Below are 22,768 nucleotides of genomic sequence, written 5' to 3' on the forward strand. Positions count from 1 at the left end.
TTTTCCCAGCCTTTTTCCCAGCCTTTCTGCAGCTCCGGGAGCCGGAGCCTTCCCTCCAGTGCCAGCTGAGCTGGTTGGATCAGGCCAGGAGCGAAGGCTCCGAGGAAAACCATAAATATTTCGAGGCTGGTGATGAAGCGGGGAGCTGGCGGGAGGGGAGGGAGGGACACAGGGAGGCTGCGGATTCTGCATTTTTTGCTGGGGCCTCAGCAGAGTCCAATAGTTAATCATTAAAATATGCTTATATGTAACTAATCTCTGCAGGACAATGAACTGAGAAATTATTTAACGCAATTTAAATGGGTCATGGTAGTCACTATAATAAGTGCGCCTCGAGCCAATGGGAGCTATCAGGCTCCTATAAAAGCGGGTGGGGAAGAAATAGCAGCTGGTGGGAAGAGATCACCAAAGACCCGATTGCGTGTCCTGAGCCGCCTCTTGACATGTGGAAATCCTCCAGATCTGCCTGAAATCAGGCTCCAGCTCTGGGCTGAGCCCTTCCTCAGATATCAGTGATCCCTTCGGCAGTCAGTGGCCACGGTGGGGAGGACGGGGTCTGCCCGGAGCTGGCACTTGCTGCCGCTCGGTGCTGCCAACGGGGACCAAAATGGACTATTTATGCCTACAGAGGTGAAATTCAGCAGTGCTGTGAGTTGGGGGTCGCGTCACTGGGGCTGGGGGTGAGTGGGATGCTCTTCTACGAGGCAGGTTGGAACTGGGGCAGTGGCTGGCTGTGGTGAAACCCCATTTGGGCTTGCAGATTGGGAGATGTCATGGCGTTAGCGGTGTTATTGTGACGTTATCCTGTGGGGACACGCAGCACCGAGCAGCACTGCTGCCGGCGTTTTGCAGCAGCTTGATAAGGGGAATGGGGGGGCGAATGAATGGAAATGGATTGTAGTGGACTTTGGCCTGTGAGAGGGATTATATCAGCCGGGCACTTCATGAGCTAACCCCAACGGCTGTGTCAAGTCCCGTCCTCCTGTGAGCTCGGCGCTGGGCTCCCAGCCTTCCCACCGGCGTGTTTTGGCTTTATCCCTGTTATTGTCTGCAGCCCCGCGGGACCGATGCACCGGGCACCACTGCGGAATGCAGCTGAGACCCTCCAGCCTAGCACTGACCATGGCTGGGCTGACAATATGTGTGCTGGAGGGAGAAGTGACACCGAGCTTTCTGCCAGCCTTGCTGCCTTAAAAAACCCCACAGAGGTGTTAAGTGCGCTTATTTGTAGCTCCATGGTACAGACGTTTACCCCTGCGGTGATGCACTCCCCTGCCCTTGCTGCCAGCCCTTCGATCAGCTGTAAATCCCAACACCTCCAGACATCAGTTTCATCCTGCTGCTTGCTTCACCTCCACTCTTTTAGTTTAATAGGATTTAATCTGTTGCTTTTTGTGACTTTTCTGTCTTTTGTCCAATTTTAAGTCACACACAGTTGATTTATGCCAAACACCACGTTACACAAAATCAGCTTTCAGCTCCCTTTTCCCTGCTTGCAAATAAGCGAATGGGTGCGAGGACTTTCGGAGGTAACTGTGGCTGTGCCGGCCAGCTGCTCTCCGAGCCAGAAAATAGAGCACGGCCTGTTTCCTGTTAGATTTTGCTGGTTGCATTGATTTACATTGTTTGTCTCATGTTTTATGGCTTCCAAGCTGATGTTGCGTTAAGCTGGCTGGAGTTTAGGCAAGAAATCAAATGCAGGCACTGGCAGGCTTCCCCAAACGCATTCGTGAGGGTTGATCACATAGTCACATTTTCTTAGTCACCGGAGGAGAAGCAGCAGTGCTGCCTCGCCTGTCTCCCGGCCGGTTTGCATCGCTGCTCTGCGGGTAGAAGGCTCTTGTCGGGCAAGCTGGGAAACTCAAATCGCAGGGCGATGGAGGGGGCGAAGGGCTGCGTCCCCCTGCGCTGTGGCCGGGCGCTCCTCCAGCTGCAGGAGCGATGGTTTGCATCTCTTGTCTTTATCTTGGCCCCTGGGCACTTTTTTTCATCTTATATTCTTCCCTGCCCTGTTGGCAAGGGGAGTGAGAGAGCAGCTGGGTGGGCGCCTGACAGCCAGCCCAGGCTACCCCAGCCCAAACACAGACTGGGGCAGACATTCATATCTATATAAAATCACAGAATATCTCAAGTTGGAAGGGACCCATAAGGTCCAACTCCTTGCTTCTTGCAGGACTTCCTAAAACTAAACCATATGACCAGGAGCATCATCCGGACGCTCCTTGAACTCTGACAGCTGGGTGCCATCTCCGCTGCCCTGGGAGCCTGTTCTAGTGTACGTGTGTGCATTATACATATATATAAAAATGCATTTTAGGCAAAGGAGGATGAGTTTCTCACGTCCTTGCGCAGGACATGCCACTGGCTCTCTGTGCAGGTAAATGGGGCTGCGTACGGTTGGTGCTGGCGGCTGCAGCTTGGCGCTTTGCCGGGATGGCAGCCCCGCGGTGGCGGGCAGGGGGGAGCTGCCTTTCGCCCTGGGCCAGCGTGGGGAGGTCACTCAGACGGGCACGGCTGATTCGAGGTGGGACATTGTGGATCTGGGTCCCCGATGGGTTGCTGCCAATATTCTTGCTGGCTCTCAGCAAGTCTGTGCAATGAGGAAAAAAAAAAAAGGAGCCAAAACCCAACTGCTTTCCACCCGTCTCGGGTCAGACCGCGGCTGTCTGCAGAGCGAGGGAGGGATTTCTGCCCAAAGAAACCCAAAGCATTTGGAATCGAAAGCCCTGATCTAAGGGCAAAAGCTTCTCGCCAGCCACACGAGTGAGGAAAGTTTCTGATTTCATTTTACAAGCAGCAGCAGCACGTCGGCTGGGGAGATCGGCCCTTTCTGCTCTGTTTCTGGCAGAGAAAGTCTCATTTTTCCTTAGGAAAACAAGAAGTAGAATATTCCTATAGGATTGGCTGCAGGAGAACGTGCAGGAGTCAGTATCGAGGAAGGCACCCACAGAACTCAGCAGGTTCCCACGGCGACAGCTGGAACGGCATTTAGGGCTCTCTGTAAATCATCTGTTTGTGGGTGTGTTTGGAAATCACAGAGAAGCCGGGCGCAGGGGGTTGGACGCAGGGTGGGCCGAGCGCGTCCTGATTTTGCCGTTTCTGTTCCCTCTCTCTCCATCGCAGTCTGGAAAATTGGTGTACTCATGGCTGCTCTCCTTTATTGAGTGAAAAGTACCGCTGCAGGAAGATGGCTGCATTATTGGCCTCTGCCGGGGAAATGTTGGTTTGCTTCAGAACAAGAGATTGCTTCTTTTTGTGCCCCAGGTTTTTCACACAAACGTGCAGAAGTTCAGTAGATGATTTCTTTGGTGCATTTTGTTCCCTGTACTGCTTCTTTAACATCTGTTCTATGGTTGAAGGGGATGTTATCCGGCGGTTAGAGCAGGGGACGGGGAGGAGGGAGGTCTGGATTTTGCAGCTTGTCTGCAGTGAATTCACAGTTCCACAGAGGCCATTTTTTGGCAGGTGCAGATCTGAAATGTCTTCACACCCTCCGGTTCTCAGCTGGGTCCCATCGCTTCTCTAATGAAGGTCCCTCCTTTATTTTCAATTAGGGCTATTTCCCCTCCCCTGCAGCATCTTGGCGAGCTCAGAGAAAGCATTAAACGCTGCGTTCGGTTTCAAAAGGCCATCGTAAAAATAAATGATTGACGGAAGCCAAACAAGAGGAGGGAGCTCTGCGGAAGGTGCCGCTCCTCCCTCCCCTATTTACCGTTCTTCCAGACTTTGGCCCGGGGGCTCTGGCTTCACCTGTTTCACAATGTCCCTCATTCAAGACCTAAAGATATGGCCTTGGAAATAAAAAAAATGGGTCTAAACCAAGTGTTTTCAAGCCACATACTGAGCTGAGCTGTTCAGCCACTGCAAATAGCAGAATGCCACTGCCAGGGTAGGGTGCTTCGTCCAGCAAATGAGCCTGTCCCCAAAAGAAGTGGGATTTTATTTATTTATTTTTCAGGAGATCCAGAAGAAGTGGGATTTTATTTAGTATTTTTTTAGGGCATTGCTTTACCCTCCTCATCACCCCCCAGGAAAGATTCCAAACTCCAATCGCTGACCCGACGCTGGCCAGTGATGAGCCCGAGAGCAGCGGGGCCGCACGGCAGCGCCTGTGGAGGGAGAATTAGGGTGGAATTCAGTTTGATTTATCTGACAAATCTAGCTCAGCCATAAAGGAGGCAGGGGAGGATGAAAATACTGCAAGTCTGGAACAAGAAACTGTGGCAGGGATGGGATTTATATTTTCTCTTTAATATTATGAATTTTAACACCAGCTGTAAGAAACTCAGAGAAAAGGGCTGCACCATGTGTGATTGCATTAGCAGCGTTAACGGTGCTCCTTCACAGCTTTCTGTGTTTTTTAAATGGTTTACGCTTCTGTAGTTCCTTGCAAGCTGGCCAGCTAGTGCAGGGATGAGCGACGGAGCCGCGAGGCACTTGTCCTACAGCATCTGCTTTCAGAGCGCCCGTGCCTCACGCGTGGTGGAGATGCCAAGGGCTGCAGACGACGGGACGTTTCTGTTTTCAGAACTGCCGCGGTTGCAAGCGCCAAGCCCTGTAAGACCAACCCCGCTGGCTGCCCTGCTCCGGAGCAGCTCATCACCTGGCCCACAGCCACCCGCCTGGGCACGGTGTCTGCAGCCGGGGCGATTTCGCTGATGTCTCCCTGCCGCTATCGCAGGCAGAGGGTCCGAAAGCCTTTGACCGACGTGAGCAGAGCTCTGGGGCCTTGGCAGTGGGGTTTTTGGGGGGTTTGGGTTTTTTTAGAAGTTTGTGAGCTGCTCTTTCACCTCCTTGTGCTGTTTTCCAGACACAGATGAGATCATTTCTTGTATCCCTGGCATTAGAAATAAGCCAGTGGGTATTTAGCTCATTAAGTGGCTGTGACATGCGCTACTGCTTGACAAACTCAGGACTTGATCCTGCAAACCGCTGGGTACTTTCAGCCATTGAAACTTCACAGGACAAGTCCTGCAAGAAATAGGTTATCATTCTTCTGTTCAGGGTTGGCGTGCTGCCGGCGGTGCTTTCCCAGGCAGGCACCCAGGAATGCGATGGACGAATGTGCTGAGGACGGGCTGCGTGGGTGCAACGGGGCTCGGGGAGCTTCGCTTCTCGCCAGCGGATGAAAGCCCGACACTTTGCTCCCTGCCTCTGTGTCCAGCTGTGCGGGACAGCCCGGCAAAAGCAGCCGGGAACATTGCACACCACTCACAGCAAATGCCTGCGGTAGCGTGGCAGTGGTCATACAAGACTTTGAGAGCTGTCCTCTGCGATATTGGATTATTTAATTATTTTTTTATTTTTAGGGAAATCCAAAGGAGGGGAAGGAATTAGGCAATGGCTTGTTCTCAGATGTTCCCGTGCCGGAGATGAGCTCTCCGCCTGCACACGTCCGTCCATGCCACATAGGCAGCTGTCTGCAAGCCAAGAACACGGGAAGGTGTCTATAAATGTAAGAGGAGAGTATTCACTCCTGCTTTCTGACTGGAAAAACAGCTACTTCTATATTTATTGGGTAGCTGGGACTGCCTACCAGCTGGAAAAACCTGAGGACTCTGCACCTCCAGAGGCTCCTACATATGGGGAAGAAATCTCCCCGTGAAATATATACATCTGATGCCTAAAACGCCTTGCCTGCGAGAACGGGGATGAGGACTGCACGGAGATATTCCTAGCCCCGTAATTATTTCTCCAGGCACGTGGAAAGATCAATTCTCAGCTGTCACATTTAGAAAGCAGCAGACACGAGATCAGACAGAGACAGGGGAATATGGAACAATTTATCACAAAGAGCTGCTTTACGCGGTTGGAGCAGAAACCACCTCATTCTTCTCTGAGCCACCAGCGGGTTAAGGTCGGGTTGCAGCTACCTAAAGAAAAGTCCATGTCCTCCTGACTTTGATAATCTCCGTTAAAATCCTCCTGAAATGATGCTTGCAGCAGAAAAGCCAGCCCTGCTTGGTGATGGAGCGTGGCCCTGCTGGGACTGGGGAAATATGGGGTGAAAGCTGGGGCTGGAGCTGGCGAGGAGATGGGTTTCTCGGGGCTGCAGCACCCGGGTGCTTTGAGGCGGGAGGGCCTGGCTGAGCAGCTGTGCCCAGACCCCTGGCCTGGACCTCCAGCAGTGGTCTGAGCAAGCACAAAGCGTGTTTGACGTGTAACCGTACCCAATGCGTCCCGCTTTGCCCTCCCGCGGGGCACCGGGCAGTGGGCACCCAGCTGAGGTTTTACGTTTTCAGGCCAATATCTTTCCATGCAGGTAGGTGCAGCGGCAACGTGAGATGGGTGAGAGTGGGTTTGAAGAGCAGGATGAGCCCGTGCCCGTATGCTGCGAGACCCAGGGAGACCACTGTGATCCACGCTAAGGCAAAGCCGGAGGTAGAGGAGTGATGCTTTCAGGTTATGCACAAGGATGATGCTGCGTGTGTAGGTTAAGAGCTTCCCTGTGCTGGCAGCTGAGGCTTTTCACAGGCAAACGCCGAGAATGGCACCTTTCTGGTCCCGCAGTCATTCCCAGAGCTTGGTTTTCACTGGCTTTGGCTGTGAAATACAAATTGTGGGGCTATCGAAAATGCGCAGCGATGCCCACACGCCACTCTGCTCCAGCAGCCCCCGGGGCAAACTTTGCACTGCCAACGTGATCAACGCACGAGGCAGCCGAGCCAGAAAAATCATACCGGTAGCAGAGAAAAGCAATAAAAATGAGCGTGCCTCTGGGAAACGCAGAGAGAGACATCAGTTAGCGTCCTTCCAAGTTAAACAGCGTCCTCGCTGGCTTTGCAGCTGACAGGTTTGCTCTGCTCAAAAGACAGAGTGCGTGAAGTGCAAGGCGTGCGTCTGGGTGCAGAAACGTCTCTTCAGCAGAAACATCTTATACTCCAGCTGTGAGCGGATGCGGGGGAATGGCAGCAGCTCAATGTCTTGTGGGGCCTGTTTTCCCTAAACTCAGACACTAGTGGACACAGTCTCTGGATGTTCTCCTCCTCTGGGGCTCATAAGTCTTCCCTGAATGTCCAGGCTGGGATTTTTTGGCTCAGTCTGGGCTTACAGACACCGCTGGGATCCATCTGCGGTGCTGGGTGCCAGCTGCCCCTGTTGCTCCCTGTCCTGCCATGATGTGCAGCCAGGAGCGGGGTATTCCCATCCCCTGCCCCTGCTTCGGGGGTCTGGAATAACCCTCAGCCCGAGATAAATCTGGAGCATCTCAGAGGCTGGGATGTGGAGAGGGGTGCTGCCCCATGGCCCTCCCCCGGCCAAGGCACCCGCCAAGGGCTTGAAGTCCGGGCTGGTTTCACTGCCAGCAGTTCACTCCATCAGCGAGGTGTGAAGTCCGTCCCTTTTCCCCGAGTCAGAGGCAGTTTGTTCGTATTCGTAAAGGCAGAAGTAACAGGATTTGAGTTAAGCATGTCTTTGACACAGAGCCCACGGAGAACTGACGTGGGGTTGCTCGGGGGAGGAAGGATGCCCAGCCACGCTTGGGATTTCTGAGTTACTTCTACCTAAAGGCCAAATGAATTTCCCAGATGCACAGGACAAGCTGAAATCCAACTGAGTTGCTTTGTGCTTTATCATATCAGTATCCTCCTCCAAATCCCTCTCTTCCCCCAGTTCATTCAATAATGGATCTCTCTATATATAACCTTCTATAATGGAGGTGATGGGGGTTTTTTTGAGGCAGAAGTGACAGCTGAGGCTCTCACGCCGCTGGCTTTCCAAACTGCCTTTAGCGAGCGTGGGGATGGAAGCCACAAGCACCAACCCTCCTCCATCTGCCTCTCAGGAAAGGAGAGATCCTCCCCGTGCGAGACAGCCAGCGAAAAGCCGGGTTGTGCAATCGCTGCTGAGGCGTTCGAGGAAAAAGGAGAACATTTAACAGCTCTGGCAAGAACGTGCCTAAGCTAGCAAGCGCAGCTCTCCTTGCTCTGGGCCAGGGAATGAACTGGGCAGAGCCAGAGGGAAATTCTTTACATTCTTAGGATTGGGAAGGTGGATTTAAGGTAAAATACTCCTGGATAAGGGCCAGGATATCTGGACTAGCAAGTTTTCTCTTGCTTTTAAACGTCACACCGGAATTGTACTCAGGACTACTTTTGGAGTGGAGTTGTGGTCAGGGAAAGCATGGTACTGGAAGTCCAGGGAGGGGAAAACAAAAAACCACCCATTTTTGTCTCTGTCTCCAGTTAGTAGAGGTTGGGGCAGTGTTGCTGGGGACTTCGCTTGCTCGCGCGCTGGCCCAGCAACTTGTATGATGTGGTGGGAAAGCTGCCACTCACCGGGCAGCCTTGGTGCGAGCCTAAGGCAGCCCCGTCCGGCGCTGCTGCTGGAGCTGTGACAATCCGCGCTGAGCCCCCAGCGGGGAGCAATTTCCCGGCTCTAGGGAAAGGAACAGGAACAAGGCGACAAGGAACAGCCAATGCCGCTGTCAAATAATGAGCAATTAAGTGCTGTTGCTTCTGGTAGTGTTTATCCACCGGCAGCCACAGCTTCATGGCTGCGAGTTGAGCTCTGTCCGTACCGAGACTTTGCGTGACGCAATATTTGATGGGTTATTTGATCCGCGGCTCTCAGACGAACGATGATGAAAGAAGGGCCCAGCATGGGGCACCCGCTGCGTACAGCAGCTCTGTCTGCTTCATCCGGCAGCATCGTGCTTTTCCCCTTTCCCTTGGGGAACGGCTTTTTCCCCCCTGGAGGCACTGTTTGATTGCCACAGATCGGAAGCTTTAAAAGGGCCGATCTGTGTGAGTCACAGTTAAAGCCATAAAAGAAAAACCAATAAAGCAATCTGCAAAGCGCTGTTTAATGGATTGAGGCAAACTTACTGGAAACAGGACACAGACTGTTTCATCTTTAAATCGTTAGTTCAAATCCAGCTGCATTTGGGAGCAAACGACATTTACTCCTCATCAATAGCTGTCAGAGAAGAGAAAGTTGACAGGAATTTTACCACCTGAAAGGAGCTGCTGGTTTCTCTGTGCTCCCAGCAGCTCCCTGAGCATGTCTGAGAGCCTCGTGGGCGTTAGGTCCTCTTAAAACCCAGTCCCTACAGGGCAGAGCCTTTCCCGATGCAAAAATACTTGTCCTGTATGTAGACACCTGCTCAAACAGCTGCCTGCGCTTAATTTTCTGAGCAAATCAACCACGCACGAGCCGCACTGCGTTCACCCCTCTCGACAGCAGCGCTTCTCCGTCCCCTCGGAGAAGCAGGAGGCAGAACAAGCTCCCACCCGCACCGGCTCTCCGGGCAGTGCCAGCAGCGAGCATTGGCTCATCGGTGTCGGTGGGAACCGTGTCCTGACAGGCTCGTAAGAGTTTTACGACAGCCACTTTGCAAGGGCGATGAGACGCAAGGTAATGGGCCGTGATTAATTCTCGCATCCTGACAGCATCGCTGTCAGCGCAGGCACCACGTCGCTCCGCGTCTGGTGAGGCTGGGATGACGGCAAAGCCCGGCTGGTTATCTCCCCAGCCGCGTGGGATTCGTACCAGCCCTCCAGGAGACAGGACAGCGAGTCAGACCTGATTTTAGGGCTTTCGGGATTACAAGGGGATGTTCTCCCACACAGTGGTTCCCACCTTTTTTATACCAACGTCTTGCTGCCACTGCTGTCTCCCAGCCCCAGCGTCCCCAGCCAGCCGAGCCCTCGCCCAGGCCGGTGGCACCGAGCCGGCGGTGGCTCTCAGTAGCTGCCAGCCCCAGCGTGGGGATGGCGGAGGGGCTGCCCAGGCGTGGGAGGGTTTGGGAGGCAGAGGGCGAAGGGCACAACCTCGGTCAGGGATGAACAGTGATGAGCGTTGGTTGCCACTGCTCATTGCAGGGATGGTTATTCCCAGACTGAGTTTTGGGCTGGCATCACGTTCAGTTCCTTGAGCTGATTCCCCCCCGCCTTTTGGCAAGCAACACAAATTTGGGGACTGTCCCACGGGATTGTTCCCTTGGATACCACCCGCCAGCCGCGCTGACTTTTCCGCTGGGTGTGTGTCTGCGTACAGTGACAGCAGCTGGGCCAGAGCTCCTGTGTGTGAAGAAGAAACAGGTTTTCTGTTTGAGTCGCCCTTCACGTGTCACTGCATTCATGCTAACGAGTCAAATTCAACCCGTTTCCCTGCTCTTCAGGGGTAAAAGCTGTCTTTGTACATCGAGCGCTGAGAAGGAAGCGGTTAGGATGGCCTAAGGCCAGTTGCTGCCAGAGATGAGTTAACCTACAGATCACAGAATCACAGACGGTTGGTTTGGAAGGGACCTCTGTGGGTCACCCAGTCCAACCCCCTGCCCAAGCAGGGTCACCCAGACCAGGCTGCACAGCACCGCGTCCAGGTGGGTCTTGAATATCTCCAGAGAAGGAGACTCCACAGCCTCCCTGGGCAGCCTGGGCCAGGGCTCCATCACCCTCAGAGGGAAGAAGTTCTTCCTCGTGTTCAGATGGAACTTCCTCTGCTTCAGTTTGTGCCCGTTGCCCCTTGTCCTGTCACTGGGCACCACTGAAAGGAGTCTGGCCCTGTCCTCCTGACACCCACCCTTGAGGTATTTATAGGCATTTCTAAGGTCCCCTCTCAGCCTTCTCTTCTCTGTCTCCTTCTAAACCCAGACCTCAGGGGCACCGTGCAGGTGCGAATCCCCCCTGCTCCCTGCCTGGCCACGGCACGCAGCCACGGGTCAGAGGAGTCGTGAGATGTGCCGGCAGCTGGCTCGGGCTCGAGCTTCTGCTCCAACCTGATGCTGTTCCAGATGTTTCCACAGCTGCACACGTGGCGGGCGCACGGCTCCCCCAGGATGGCGGGACCGCGTGCTCGGGGTGGGCCCACCCGCATCGCGAGCCCCTGGGCCTGCTGCCTGCGGCGCTCCCCCGGCGCCGGCCTCTCCCGCTCTCTGTCAGCCATGGCGGCAGGCGCCGGGGGCGTGAGCTGCGACCGGATCCAGCTGTTCACGGCTACCAACATCTGTCTGGCACAGCTGGCCGGGCGCTGGCGCACGTGGGGCTCACCCAGATGCTCGCGTGGCGCCGCCGCCCAGATGTGCGCCCGCGCACCCCGGCTGCGCGCTCCAGATGTTTCCCGCCGCGCCCGCAGAGGTTAACGACCCCGCCTCCCCCCCCCCCCAGCTGTCAATCTTCAGCGCCGGCCCAACCGCGTCCCGCGACACATCGAGGCCCGCGACCAATCAGGGCGTGGTTGTGATTTCCATGGCAGCCGCAGCCGCGCGGCTGAGGGGAGGTGGCGGTGGTGGCGCAGCCGCTCCCGGTCCCGGTCCCGGTCCCGGTCCCGGTCCCGGTCCGACGCGATGGTGCCCGAGCGGAGCCGCGGCGGAGGAGGGGTGGCAGCGCTGCCGCTGCGCGGCTCCAGCCCGGCCCTGGCAGCGGCCGCCGCGGCGCGGGGGCGGCGGCAGTGCAGGTGAGGAGCCGCTTCCCGCCGCGCACCTGAGGCGGGAGGCTGCGGCGGGGCGGGCCGGGCCCCCAACGCGGCCGTTCCCTCCCGCTCCCCGCCCGCGCAGCCTCGGCGGCGGCCGCCGCGCTCCGCCCTGCCCCGCCCGCCCGGCGCTGGGGCGGCTCCGGTGCTGCCAGAGCTGCTGTCTTTGTCGGCCGGCGGTGGCCGGGAGCGGGCGAGCGCAGCGGCCGTGCGGTGCCCGCGCCCCTCAGGCACCGGTGCCGGCCGGGGGAGCCGGGCCGGGTCCCGCAGCTGCAGCCGGGAGCGCCCGAGGATGCGCGGCGGGGGCGGCGGGGCCGGCTCGCTGCTTGGCGCCGGTGCCGTGGCGGGGTGCGAGGCGGATCCGAGCCGGGTAAAGGGGAAAGTTGCCGGGCGGGCGGGCTGACCTGCTGAAGGAGCTCCCGGCGCCTCTGGTGCCTTTGTTCGGCAGCTGAGATGTGGCGGGGCGGGGGGGGCTGGCCGCGGGTGCTGCGCTGCTGTAGATAAACACCCGCGGTGGAGTAGCGGAGGCACGCAGAAATAGGTTTATAGCGCTGCATTTATATCCGCAAACGCAACCTGTCATAGTCATAGTACGTGGAAGTATTTTAGCAGTAGTTCTGCAGCTTTAGACCTAGTGTGTCTCGTAGCTGGAAGCGGTTTTGCTGGTGCTGTTGCTGGCAGAAGCCATTTGCGTATGTTATTGTGAACGTGAGAGGCAATTTTTTTTTGTAGGTCTGTATCTTTTTAGTATTATTAAGCGGTTTGATTCTTTGAAGTACCTTATCATGTTATGAAGTGCTGAAATCCCTCGGAGAAGGCACAGCACACATGGAAGTGCACAGAACAGTAGCTCATTTGCTGTTAGTGTGCTACTGACTTTTTTTCCTCTTTTTCTTTAAAAAATAGAAAAAAGTTGAAGAGCTAGAAGGTTGTGTGTGTTGCCAGTAAAGTTCCTTTCGTTGAATTGTTCTCCAGCAGCAACTGTAGTACTTAATAGATACTGCGTCTTTTTGCATAACTGGGAGCACATTGGTAATTCTTTTTTGACCATTCAATATGCAGATCCAGATAATTTGCTGTATGTATTATATATGTAGGTAGAACAGAATATATAGAGTTCTTTGCATTCACTTGAAGCAGAACACTTTAATTAGCTGTACTCAAACTCATTTTAGAAGTCTTAAATGGTGAAAAACCTAAAAGTATGGAGTTTTGAGTGCTTTGGTAACCTTATTAGCTGTTTGGAGTCTGCTGTGTTTTTTTGTCTTGCTTGTAGGTGTTGGCAGATCCGGAAGAAGGACACAAATGCCTCTGAATTTCTCTTTACATATATGTGTGTGTATGTATATATATTCATGTGTGTATCTATATATCCGTTGAGTGGAGGATTATGAAGAAAGCTGTTTTTTGGGGGGTGTTTACAGGTAAAAGGAAAGGGTACAGCTTGCTTCATCTTTTACCTATTGATTATATGAGGGAAATGCATAAACATGAGCATTTTTTTTTTTTTTTAGTCCTTGTAATGTGATTGTACTAGAAATTTTGGAATTATTCAATAGTTGTATGCAGCCTTCCCCAATATGGAAGCTTCAGATTCAACAGTGGTCTACGGCTGTAAAGGTTAATTTGGCCTTTATAATTTTTCAGAGCTTTAGATTAAAAGAAAACCCAAAGTGTAGGTTCAAGGGAATGCAAATGTGTGGACAACATTCCTATAGTTCCTGCAGTGTGAACCCTAAGGGAATGGTGTTCACACCTCTGCATTCCCTTACACTAATTTTGTCCAACCTTGTCCTATCATTCCATTTGTCAAACTGCTCTGGATGAAGACAGACTACACTAGGTCTAGTTGTCTGTCTTTCATCCCAGATGCTTTCTGCCGGGTGACTTATGCTTGTTTCTTTGTGGAGGTGAATAAAAATTGCTCATTCTATTTTATCATCCTTTTTTACTGTATAACTTATAGGGGGAGAGATCTAGGGTAACCAGCTTCAGGGCCTGAGAGCCATGATGACTTAAAAAGCTCAAGATGGACTTGGTGCTATCTTCTTGACTTTTATTTCTAGTGTTGCTCAGTATTTTGCTTGAGGTTTGCGTGCTTGTGCTGTACTTTGACATTCCTCTCAGATTCTGTTACGTGGCTGGTAGTAACATGTGGTATCTGGTCTCTGGGGAAATCAGGAAGGTGATTGTGCACATGATGCTTTGAAGGCATAAAAATGCTTCCTGAATGCTTAAATAATTTTTGGAACAATCTCCTGAATGTGAGCCTATGACAGTTTGGGTAGCTTCTTGAAGTGGTATACTGTGAATATTTCAGTCATGTTCCTTGGTGTTGTGCTATACCATTATCATGTAACTGTCGGCTTTCCTATGCAATCTTCTTTGTGGTGAACAAACACAAACGACCAGAAACAAACCAGTTCGCTGAAGGAAAGGTTTTATGGAATTCCTTTCTTTAACTTTCTTTAGGAATGCTGAAGGACTAATGTTGTACGCAAGGGCTTCTTAATTGGACTACTTAATGAGCTTAATACAGACCTCCTTCTAACAAATATATTGTCTCCAATTTGATAAATGTTTTTTGTTTTGACGATGATTCTTGAGAATTCTTAGTATCTGCTGCTTTTCCAGTATTTATTTTTACAGAGGAAAATGAAAGGTGCAAGAAGGGGCAAGGAAGATACTGACATGGTTGACATTTTGCTTCTTCAAGTCCTTACAGCATTTTCATTTCTCCTTCTACAGTTGAGAGCAGAGAAGAGAGTGACAATGGAGAACAACAGTTTAGGATTTTTTTCCATTCAGCTTGACTACCTTGCCACTGTAAAATGAATTTCCTCTGCAGACTTATACCACAAGCCTTGGGTGTAGTAGTCGGACTGTGGTTGTGCATCTGGAAGCATCCCTGCACTGTGAGGATCTTCGGTTTCTGGAGTCTGTATTTTGGACTCTACTGCATAAAGCCTTGTGGGGGGCGTCATAGCCCCAGAGGCTAAGGGATTGAGTAGACCTCCTAAGTAGGGAAAGAAAATCATAGGAGGACACAGGGGTAAACTGTAAAAGAGAGTGAGGGGAAAGACAGCTTTCCAATAGTACGAACTCTAGCATTCTTCCCCTTGCCTCTGTCCTGCTCCTGCTTGCCAGCACAGGTGGCAGGGCACAGTGTTTGGAGGACACCTGTGAAGCCTAATGGCCTGTTGACACCGAGCTGAGTGGGATCTTTCCTCCCAGCTAAGTTCTCCAGAAGCGCTGAGGTCAAAACGCTGCAAAGAACACTTGGGCAGATGCAGGAACAAGACACACTCCACAAAAATCTAAGCAGTACTACTATACTTGCTGTTCCTAGAAGGAGATCCAGTTATAAGAATCTGAGACAGATGTTCCAGAGATGGAAGCAGACGATCAGCTAATCACTGAAAAATGCTTTTTATATACATAGGTTTGGGGTTTTTTGAGATGGATAATGCCAGTGTTGCTGTCCTGTCAGTTTAGCCTTGGCAAAAGCTGTTTGGTTGAACATGAGAAGGGAGGTGGTCGTCACTCTTTCCAGCCTCCAAAGTGAATGTCTGAGCTCTAGAGCTTGTGAGAATTGCTTGTTGCTGGGTGGTAAATTGTTCTAACATGAAATACAAATGAATGGCTTGCCTCTTGACCAAGCTAAAAATCTTCAACATTTTTTTGGATGAACTTGAGGAAAAAAGGTCTTGACCCGCTGCATGTAGGGGGAGGGAAGGAGGGAGAGAGAATTAGTGTGTGAAGAAGGAGGAAACAAAGCAGTCATTTTGCTTTGCAAACATCATCTTGTGGGTGACTCAGGTCTGACTTTTCTGGGAATAAAATTCAGTTATGTACACTTCTGCTTAGCTGCATTTTCTTGCACTGAAACTTGTAGATCTTAACTCTCTTGTTTTTCGAGCTATGCTTAAATTGTTCCAGGAATTTGTTTTAGTCTTATTGTTTGAAACTGTTGCTGCTAAAGGCCTTCTCTACCATTGTAGTCGTCTTCAATGTCTGCAGCTTATGGCTGTGTTGTCTGGGGGGGTGTCTTCGTTGGTTTTGGGTGTTTTGGGGTTTTTTTGGTGTGTTTTTTTTTTCTTAGTTATTTTTAGGTTGTTTTTGTTGTTTTGTTCTGGATTTTTTATTAAGAGTTGCCTGTGTGTTTAGGTGGAGTGGCAAGTTTGCTCTTCTCAGGTCACAGTGGGTAAAAACACCACAATTTTTCAAAGCTCTACTTCAGTGCTGACAAGGGATTGCTGATTGCCTTGCTGTGATTTTCAAATGCTGTTGATTTAGTTACTGTTAACAGCAGAACATTAATGACTTGTAATAATCCTTCAGGTTGACAGATGTGATCCAGAGCTCTTACTCATGTAGTGGAGGGAGAAGGTGGGGTTTGTTTGCAAGCTGCTAGAAGGGCAGTAACTTCCATATGTCATACTTTTCCCAAAGAGCTTTATGTCTAACTTCAGGCGCAGAAGGGAGTTTGCTGACTCGTGGAATAGATTAGTTTTCTGAGAGGGGCTGTTTCTGACTGCGCTTCTGTTGCTTTCCTGACACACAGAGCCCTGGTGTTGCCACAGTTCATGGCAGTTGCATGCTCCAGGTCTTGTTTCCAGGTAAGAAAACAGTGAGCACAGAATGTGGTGGGACAGCTTAATACCAGCTCTTGATGATCTTGTGGCCTTTGGCATCTTTGAACTTATCAAAAAGTTACTGCATCAAATGAAGGTATTTGTGGTTGATTGGTGTGGTGTTTTTTTGGTCATGCGGATGGGTTTTTGTACATGAGTGGTCAATACTTCGAGTAATTTAGGAAACCTACTCACAGATTGCAACACAGAATTGCATTCACAGGCTGGAATTGTGCTGAGAATGAGTCATCTTTCTGCCTTACCCAACCTGTGAACTGAGAATTTCGGCCTTCAGTCGACAGGCTTTCCTCCCATGCTGCCTGTTCTTCAGCTTGGTTCTGAAAGCTGGTGCTAGTGGATTTGGGGGTGGGGTGGGGTGAGTTTGTTGGTTTCTTTTGGTTTTTTTTTTATAAGTGCTGTCCTAATATAAATGATGAGAGTAGAACAGTTGATGCTTTCGGTCTTGATATGTTTTTCTCTAGTGATCAGCTACCTAACTTTTGCATTTGAGGAGCATTAGTGTCTTCAAGGAGTAGTTTTTAGTTTGGAAGGTGAAGATTTTTGTGGGGAGGGGTTTTCTTGGGTTGTTGGTTTCTTTTTTTCTTTTTAGGAAATGAGTTTTATGGATTTTACTCAAACCGAATAATGTTAGGATTGTATGAAGTGTAAATATTTGCAGGTCTTATGTGCTCTGTGGAAAAATACTGTTTTTGTTGTGTTAACTCTTCTCTGAAATGAGTACTGACTTTTAACTAAATCTTTACTGTATCTAAAGTATTTAAAGAGATTCTGTGTGCTATTTGTTGGTTTTAAGCAGAACAGTTTCCTTTCCCTAGTGGAAATTTGGGTGTTCATGCAGAATCTGTTCAGGAGAGGGACTTTCTGCTTTTTGGTGCTGTGGAAGTATTTACTGAATGATTTTGTTCTGAGCATTGCTCAGGTGACCTCCACTTAAAATTTCTGGGATTTTGTTCCTTTTAATGTCCAGATATTTTAGCTACAGTTAAAGCCAGCTCTTCAGCAAGGAGAGGTAAGTAAGTAGAATGAAAATTGTAACAGAGGATGAACTGATTATAACAAGAGTGGTATTCTGGTAAGGGGTATGATTCTTAGGTTAAGATTCCAATTTAATTTTGGAAACGAAAGCTATTAAACTGAACTTCAAGTGTAGTATTGTGACAACTACTAATTGGAATAAGCTTTGGGAGTGTGAAGGGGCCAAGACATTCTCTCACAGCTTGGGGACTGGCTCTCTTGGATACACTGCAAGAGAAAAATACTGCTGTGACAGATGTATGCATGAGGAGTTCCCTGCCTCCCTCCTTCTGCTGCCGTGCTGTTATAGCGAAGCGGGAATTCTGTGCTCTGCCTGTACGCTGCTGTCTGGTTCCACAGCCTCATAAAACAGGGACTGTAAAGTGCAAGGCACTTACTTGCCTGCTGAGAGTTGCAGGAGAATCTACAAGGCAGCCTGCCTGCTACCGCTGGCCAGTTTGTGAAGGCCGGCGGTCTGGTGAGGGACAGGTCCAGAGCATCTTGCTTGGGTGGGGACTGGAGAATTTCTGAGTTGGTGACTGGATTTGCATGGAGGAAGAGGTTAATTGGATGATGTTTTGGAGAGAGGGTAGAGAGTAGTCATAAGCATGTTCTTCATTCAAGGGTGTCTTGTGCATTGCTGACAGAAATGGAAGAGCTTGGAGGAAGCCAGTCATTTAAAATATTGACAGTACCTCAGTACTCGGAGCTCCTTACAATTAAAAGCATCTGTGATTCATACTGTTCAGTGAGTTATTTCAACTCTGAAAGGCAAGCACTTCTTTAAAATTTCAGTTAGACTACTAATTTAATTTGAATTTTGAGAGGAAGAGTCAGTTTCAGCCTGCCTTATTTGAAAGTCCAAAGCTGTTGAACTACAGAATACAGGTAAAACAATTGTCTGTACATTAGCTGTTAGGAATGGAAAAAAATAGATACAACGTATAGATTGGCATGAACAGATCAAGTCATCCGGGCAGCAGAGTAGCAGGTTTATCTAAGCCAGTCTTGGACATAACCCACTGGTATTTGCTGTAAGACATGGCATATTCTTGTTCCTGCTTGTAAGTGTCTACGTTGGATCAGCAGACAGATTTTTAAATCTTTTGTTTCTATCTAAAAGTTTTGTTTAGATTCATATTCATGTCCAGAATTCTAATCTATCTATCTAATACAGATTTAATATATAAATCTAATACAGTGTTTGTTTTTCTTCTCATCTGTAAAACTGAAAATTACTTTTAAATATTGCAATTTTAAGAACCCTAACTGGAAAAAAACACAAAATAAACCCATGGTTTATTATTATTTTGGGGTTTCAGACTTAATATCCTCTCATTACAGCTTGGAGAAGTAACTTCTAGAATTTAAAAAAAGGGAGTATATAAAATATTTAGTAATAGATGCGTTAGCTGTACAAACCCATAATTCTAATTTGTTTTCAAATACTGAGGTCATAGAATCATAGACTGGCTTGCTGTGGAAGGGACCTTATAGATCATGTAGTTCCAACCCCCCTGCCATGCGCAGGGACCCCTTCACCAGCCCAGGGTGCTGAAAGCCCCGTCCAGCCTGGCCTTGGACACTGCCAGGGAGGGGGCAGCCACAGCTGCTCTGGGCAGCCTGGGCCAGGGCCTCACCACCCGTAAAGAATTTCTTCCATTTATCTAACCTAAATCTCCCCTCTTTCAGTTTAAAGCCATTGTCCCTTGTCCTATCACTCCACGTCCTTGCAAAAAGTCCCCTTCCAGGTTTCTTGCAGGCCCTCTCAAGTACTGAAAGGCCGCAATAAGGTCTGCCTGGAGCCTTCTAGCTCCAGGCTGAGCAAGCCCAGCTCTCTCAGCCTTTCCTCTTGCCAGCAGAGGGGTTCCAGCCCTCGGGTCATGGCTGTGACATCCTCCGGCCCCGCTCCAACAGATCCTTGTCTGTCCTGTGCTGAGGGCTCCAGAGCTGGACATAGACTCCAGTTATACTATCGCTGTAGTTACACGATCATTGTAGAAAATAGTACCATACCTATTTGGGAAAAAAACCCTAAAACTTCCAGGAGAAAAGTGGTGGCTTTTGGTGTGGTAAAATTCACTTTATTCAAATAATAGTCAAATTGAGAAATTGTTCTGTCACAGAATGATCATCACTGCTTAAATTATAGATTAGAAAGCAGAATGAAAGCCATGTTATTGATGTATCGCAAAACAGATGAGTGGTCCTTGATTTGCCTCTCTTACTTTTTTGTAGTAATTGTAAGGGTTTAAAATGGACCAATTAATTGTGATATTGTAGAACCAGAAGGAAGATTATACGATGACATAAGTTAAATTTTTTTACAGTATATTTTTCTGTTGCATGCTAGAAATATGAAATTACTATAACCATAAACTTCATTAATGTGGGCTGCCGTGATGCTTTGTAAAGCATAGTTGTCTTACTGTTCTTGCCAGTTGACTTTTGATATGCTACATGGGTTCTTGCCATAAGCCTTTCTGTGTAGTAACAATATATTCAGACTCTGAACTCTGAAGTGTTACGTTGTATCTTGGAGGGAGAAGACTCTTGCTGTCATACCAGTGAAAAATAAGAGAATTATCTAGATGAAGTAGAACAGACTAAAAGAAAGAGCAAGCTTACCAGCACTCCTTAAAAGGAATCCAAACTCCTTTTTTGAAGGTAGAATGCAGCATATACTTTATTCTGGCAGTGCTGTGTATGTGACTTAAAATTACGCAAGGCTTTAATTCTTTTCCCTGGAGTGCTGGTTGAGAACAGGATCTATTTTTCTTTCTTCTTAATTTATTCAATTGTTCAGTATTTCAGCTAACATTTCTCTGGACTTCAAAACACTGCATAAGATGTGGGGGGAGAGTTGGTGGGTGGGGTTTTTGTGGGTTTGTTTAATCAATGGAATAATGAATGATTATGGTTATGTTGGGTTTGGGTGTTTTGGGTTTGTTGTTTTTTTTTGAGAGAGAAATATCTCCAAGGGCCAAATTTTAGGTAAAGAAAACAATAAAGAAGGAAGTTAGGATGAAATCATTAGTTTTCTTTTGTGTATCCTGCTTTGTATTACCTGTATACTGGAATGGATGAAAATTGTTATAGTCAGCATAGGTTAATTCTTCTTTTATTGTTTCTTGTTCTTATTTAAATGAAGACTGTTCTTAGTTTTGATCTTAGTCAGCTTTACTCCTGGATTGTGTTTGTAGTTTTTAATGACTGTACAATTCTTTAATCAAAGCTTCCCTTGAAATAAAAATTGAAGTTTCCCTTACTTGCTGCAAACTATTTTTCTTCATTGCTTAAAGGCCTTGATCAAAAACTGGGCAGTGTAGGTGTTGATAGGTAACTGTGAAACATCTTTTACATCATCTCATACCCTGTGAAGGAAATAGAGCATTTCAAGCAAAATAGGAGGTAATGTAGTTACATGAAAATGTGATAATGAGCAGGATACTGCTACCGTCAATTCAGCATGCCAGAGTTATTCTAATTCTTGAATTCTTCTGTGATTTCTAATGTGATTTGTGTGGAGTGTCTTGTTAATTTGTTCTATCTAGGTGACTCTGGCTCAGAGAGGTCATTTTTTTGTCTTTTTTTTGCTGTCAATCCTCAAGTAGAGTGGTTTCTTAATAATTACTTTTTTAATGTCTAGATTCCCATCTAAATGATGTCTTTGACTGTAAAGTTTAACAATACCTATGCAGTGGTAGAATTCTTTCAAACATGTTGTTAAAATGTACCAGAGAACTTCTATGTAAATAGTAATTATAGTAATGAGCCTTGTTATGTTTTGTGTTGCTTCTATGGGTAAACAAAAAGGCTTTTTATTATGGGATGATCGTGTTTAGACTTTGCATTTAGTGGTTTTAATGCAACACCAGGAGATAATAGTTTTATTGAATGCTGTCAGGAATTTCTGTTGTTGACTTATTGTTATAGTTCTTAACAAAAGTCTAATTTTTTTTTTTTCCCTTTTCACCAGACCTTAATGTATTTTGGATTAGGATTCCCATGGCATGTGAACTAGAAGATAATTTGGAATAGAAGGTCTCTTTATTTTGAAGTGACAGTCTTTATCAAAATGGTTGGAAAACTCAAACAGAACTTGCTATTGGCATGTCTGGTGATCAGTTCAGTGACAGTGTTTTATTTGGGCCAACATGCTATGGAGTGTCACCATCGAATAGAAGAACGCAGCCAGCCTGTGAGGATGGAAAGCGTGAGAAGCACAGTAAGAACTGCTTCCAATGTCCATGCAAACAAAACTTTTGCTTACAACAAAGACATGCCTTTAATATTTATTGGAGGAGTACCTCGAAGTGGCACTACCTTAATGCGTGCCATGCTTGATGCCCATCCGGATATTCGATGCGGAGAAGAGACAAGGGTAATCCCGCGAATTCTGGCAGTTAAGCAGATGTGGGCTAGATCAAGCAAAGAGAAGATCCGACTGGATGAAGCTGGAGTCACAGATGAGGTTCTGGACTCAGCCATGCAAGCGTTTTTGTTGGAAATCATTGTGAAACATGGGGAGCCTGCTCCATATTTGTGTAACAAAGATCCTTTTGCTTTAAAATCCTTAACTTATCTTGCTAGAATTTTCCCCAATGCCAAATTTCTTCTAATGGTACGGGATGGTCGTGCATCTGTGCATTCCATGATATCTAGAAAAGTCACAATAGCTGGGTTTGACCTTAACAGCTACAGGGACTGCTTGACCAAGTGGAATCGTGCTATAGAAACTATGTATAACCAGTGTATGGAGGTTGGTTTTGAAAGGTGTATGCTGGTACACTACGAACAGCTCGTATTGCATCCTGAAAGATGGATGAGAACTCTCTTAAAGTTTCTTCGAATACCATGGAACCAAGCAGTGCTGCACCATGAAGAAATGATTGGAAAAGCAGGGGGTGTTTCTCTTTCAAAGTGAGTATGAGCATTCCTTCTTTACCTTGTATTGTTCTAAGAGGTAAAATAGTGCACTTTGCATGTAAAAGACTAGTCATAACTTGGTTTCGGTTTTTAAGTAGCTGGTGATGTCTTGAAGCTGATTTATAAGGCAGACTGCCTGGAAAGTAAGAACAATTATTCACTAAAAATTTGCAGTCTCAGATTGCTCCTGCTGAACAATTGTCCTGCTAACATATGTGTACTGAGCATATGAACACACTTTTAATTAATGGCCAGTCTAACTTGAATTTGGATGTGTAGTATCAGCCTTTCTTCCAATACAGCTTTGCTTTTCCCTGTGCCCCAAAATAAAGCTGGACTGTTTTATCTAGACTGGTGTTCGTCATCCTAGCAAGATCACCGGTTTGATTTCAGGAACTTAAGTATTGTTGTCAATGCAAGAATGGCCTTGGAGCTGTATTTGCCAAGAACATACTCTTCCAGGAAACTTGAGAAACTGTTCCAACAAAATAGAAAGCAGAATTGGCGTGCTTTTCTGTTGGTATGTGCTCCTAAAAGGACAAGCATTTTGAATAAAATTAACCTTGTTGTAAGCAGATCTCTCGGTATTCTGTCATGCCGTCTGTGCACCTGACTTGGCTACTTTCAGAAACCAAAATCCAGCTCTGCTTAGAAAACCTGGATGGGTATTGTGAAGGGAGGCGGGGGGAAAGCTGGTTAAACTACTCTTTTTTGATTTCTTGGCCATTATTTACAGCGAGGCTTCTGAGATACGGAAGCTG

General features: G+C 48.3%; 1 protein-coding gene across 6 annotated transcripts in view; it reads left to right on the forward strand.

Annotated features, from left to right (window-relative positions):
• Nucleotides 1–382: 382 nt before the first annotated feature.
• Nucleotides 383–22,768, forward strand: part of TPST1 (tyrosylprotein sulfotransferase 1) — a 42,771-nt gene continuing 20,385 nt past the window's right edge. For 2 of the 6 annotated variants that reach the window (XM_075440227.1, XM_075440233.1), the window contains exons 1-2: nucleotides 383–648; nucleotides 21,058–22,001. In XM_075440227.1, coding sequence (XP_075296342.1) covers nucleotides 21,157–22,001 — 845 coding nt within the window. In that variant the 5' untranslated portion in view covers nucleotides 383–648; nucleotides 21,058–21,156. Of the gene's footprint in view, nucleotides 649–11,175; nucleotides 11,395–11,656; nucleotides 11,780–21,057; nucleotides 22,002–22,768 lie in introns of those variants that run through there. The other 4 variants (XM_075440232.1, XM_075440229.1, XM_075440230.1 and 1 more) reach the window with 4 other exon arrangements.

This window comes from Opisthocomus hoazin, chromosome 20 (genome assembly GCF_030867145.1).
Source record: "Opisthocomus hoazin isolate bOpiHoa1 chromosome 20, bOpiHoa1.hap1, whole genome shotgun sequence".
NCBI lineage: Eukaryota > Metazoa > Chordata > Aves > Opisthocomiformes > Opisthocomidae > Opisthocomus > Opisthocomus hoazin.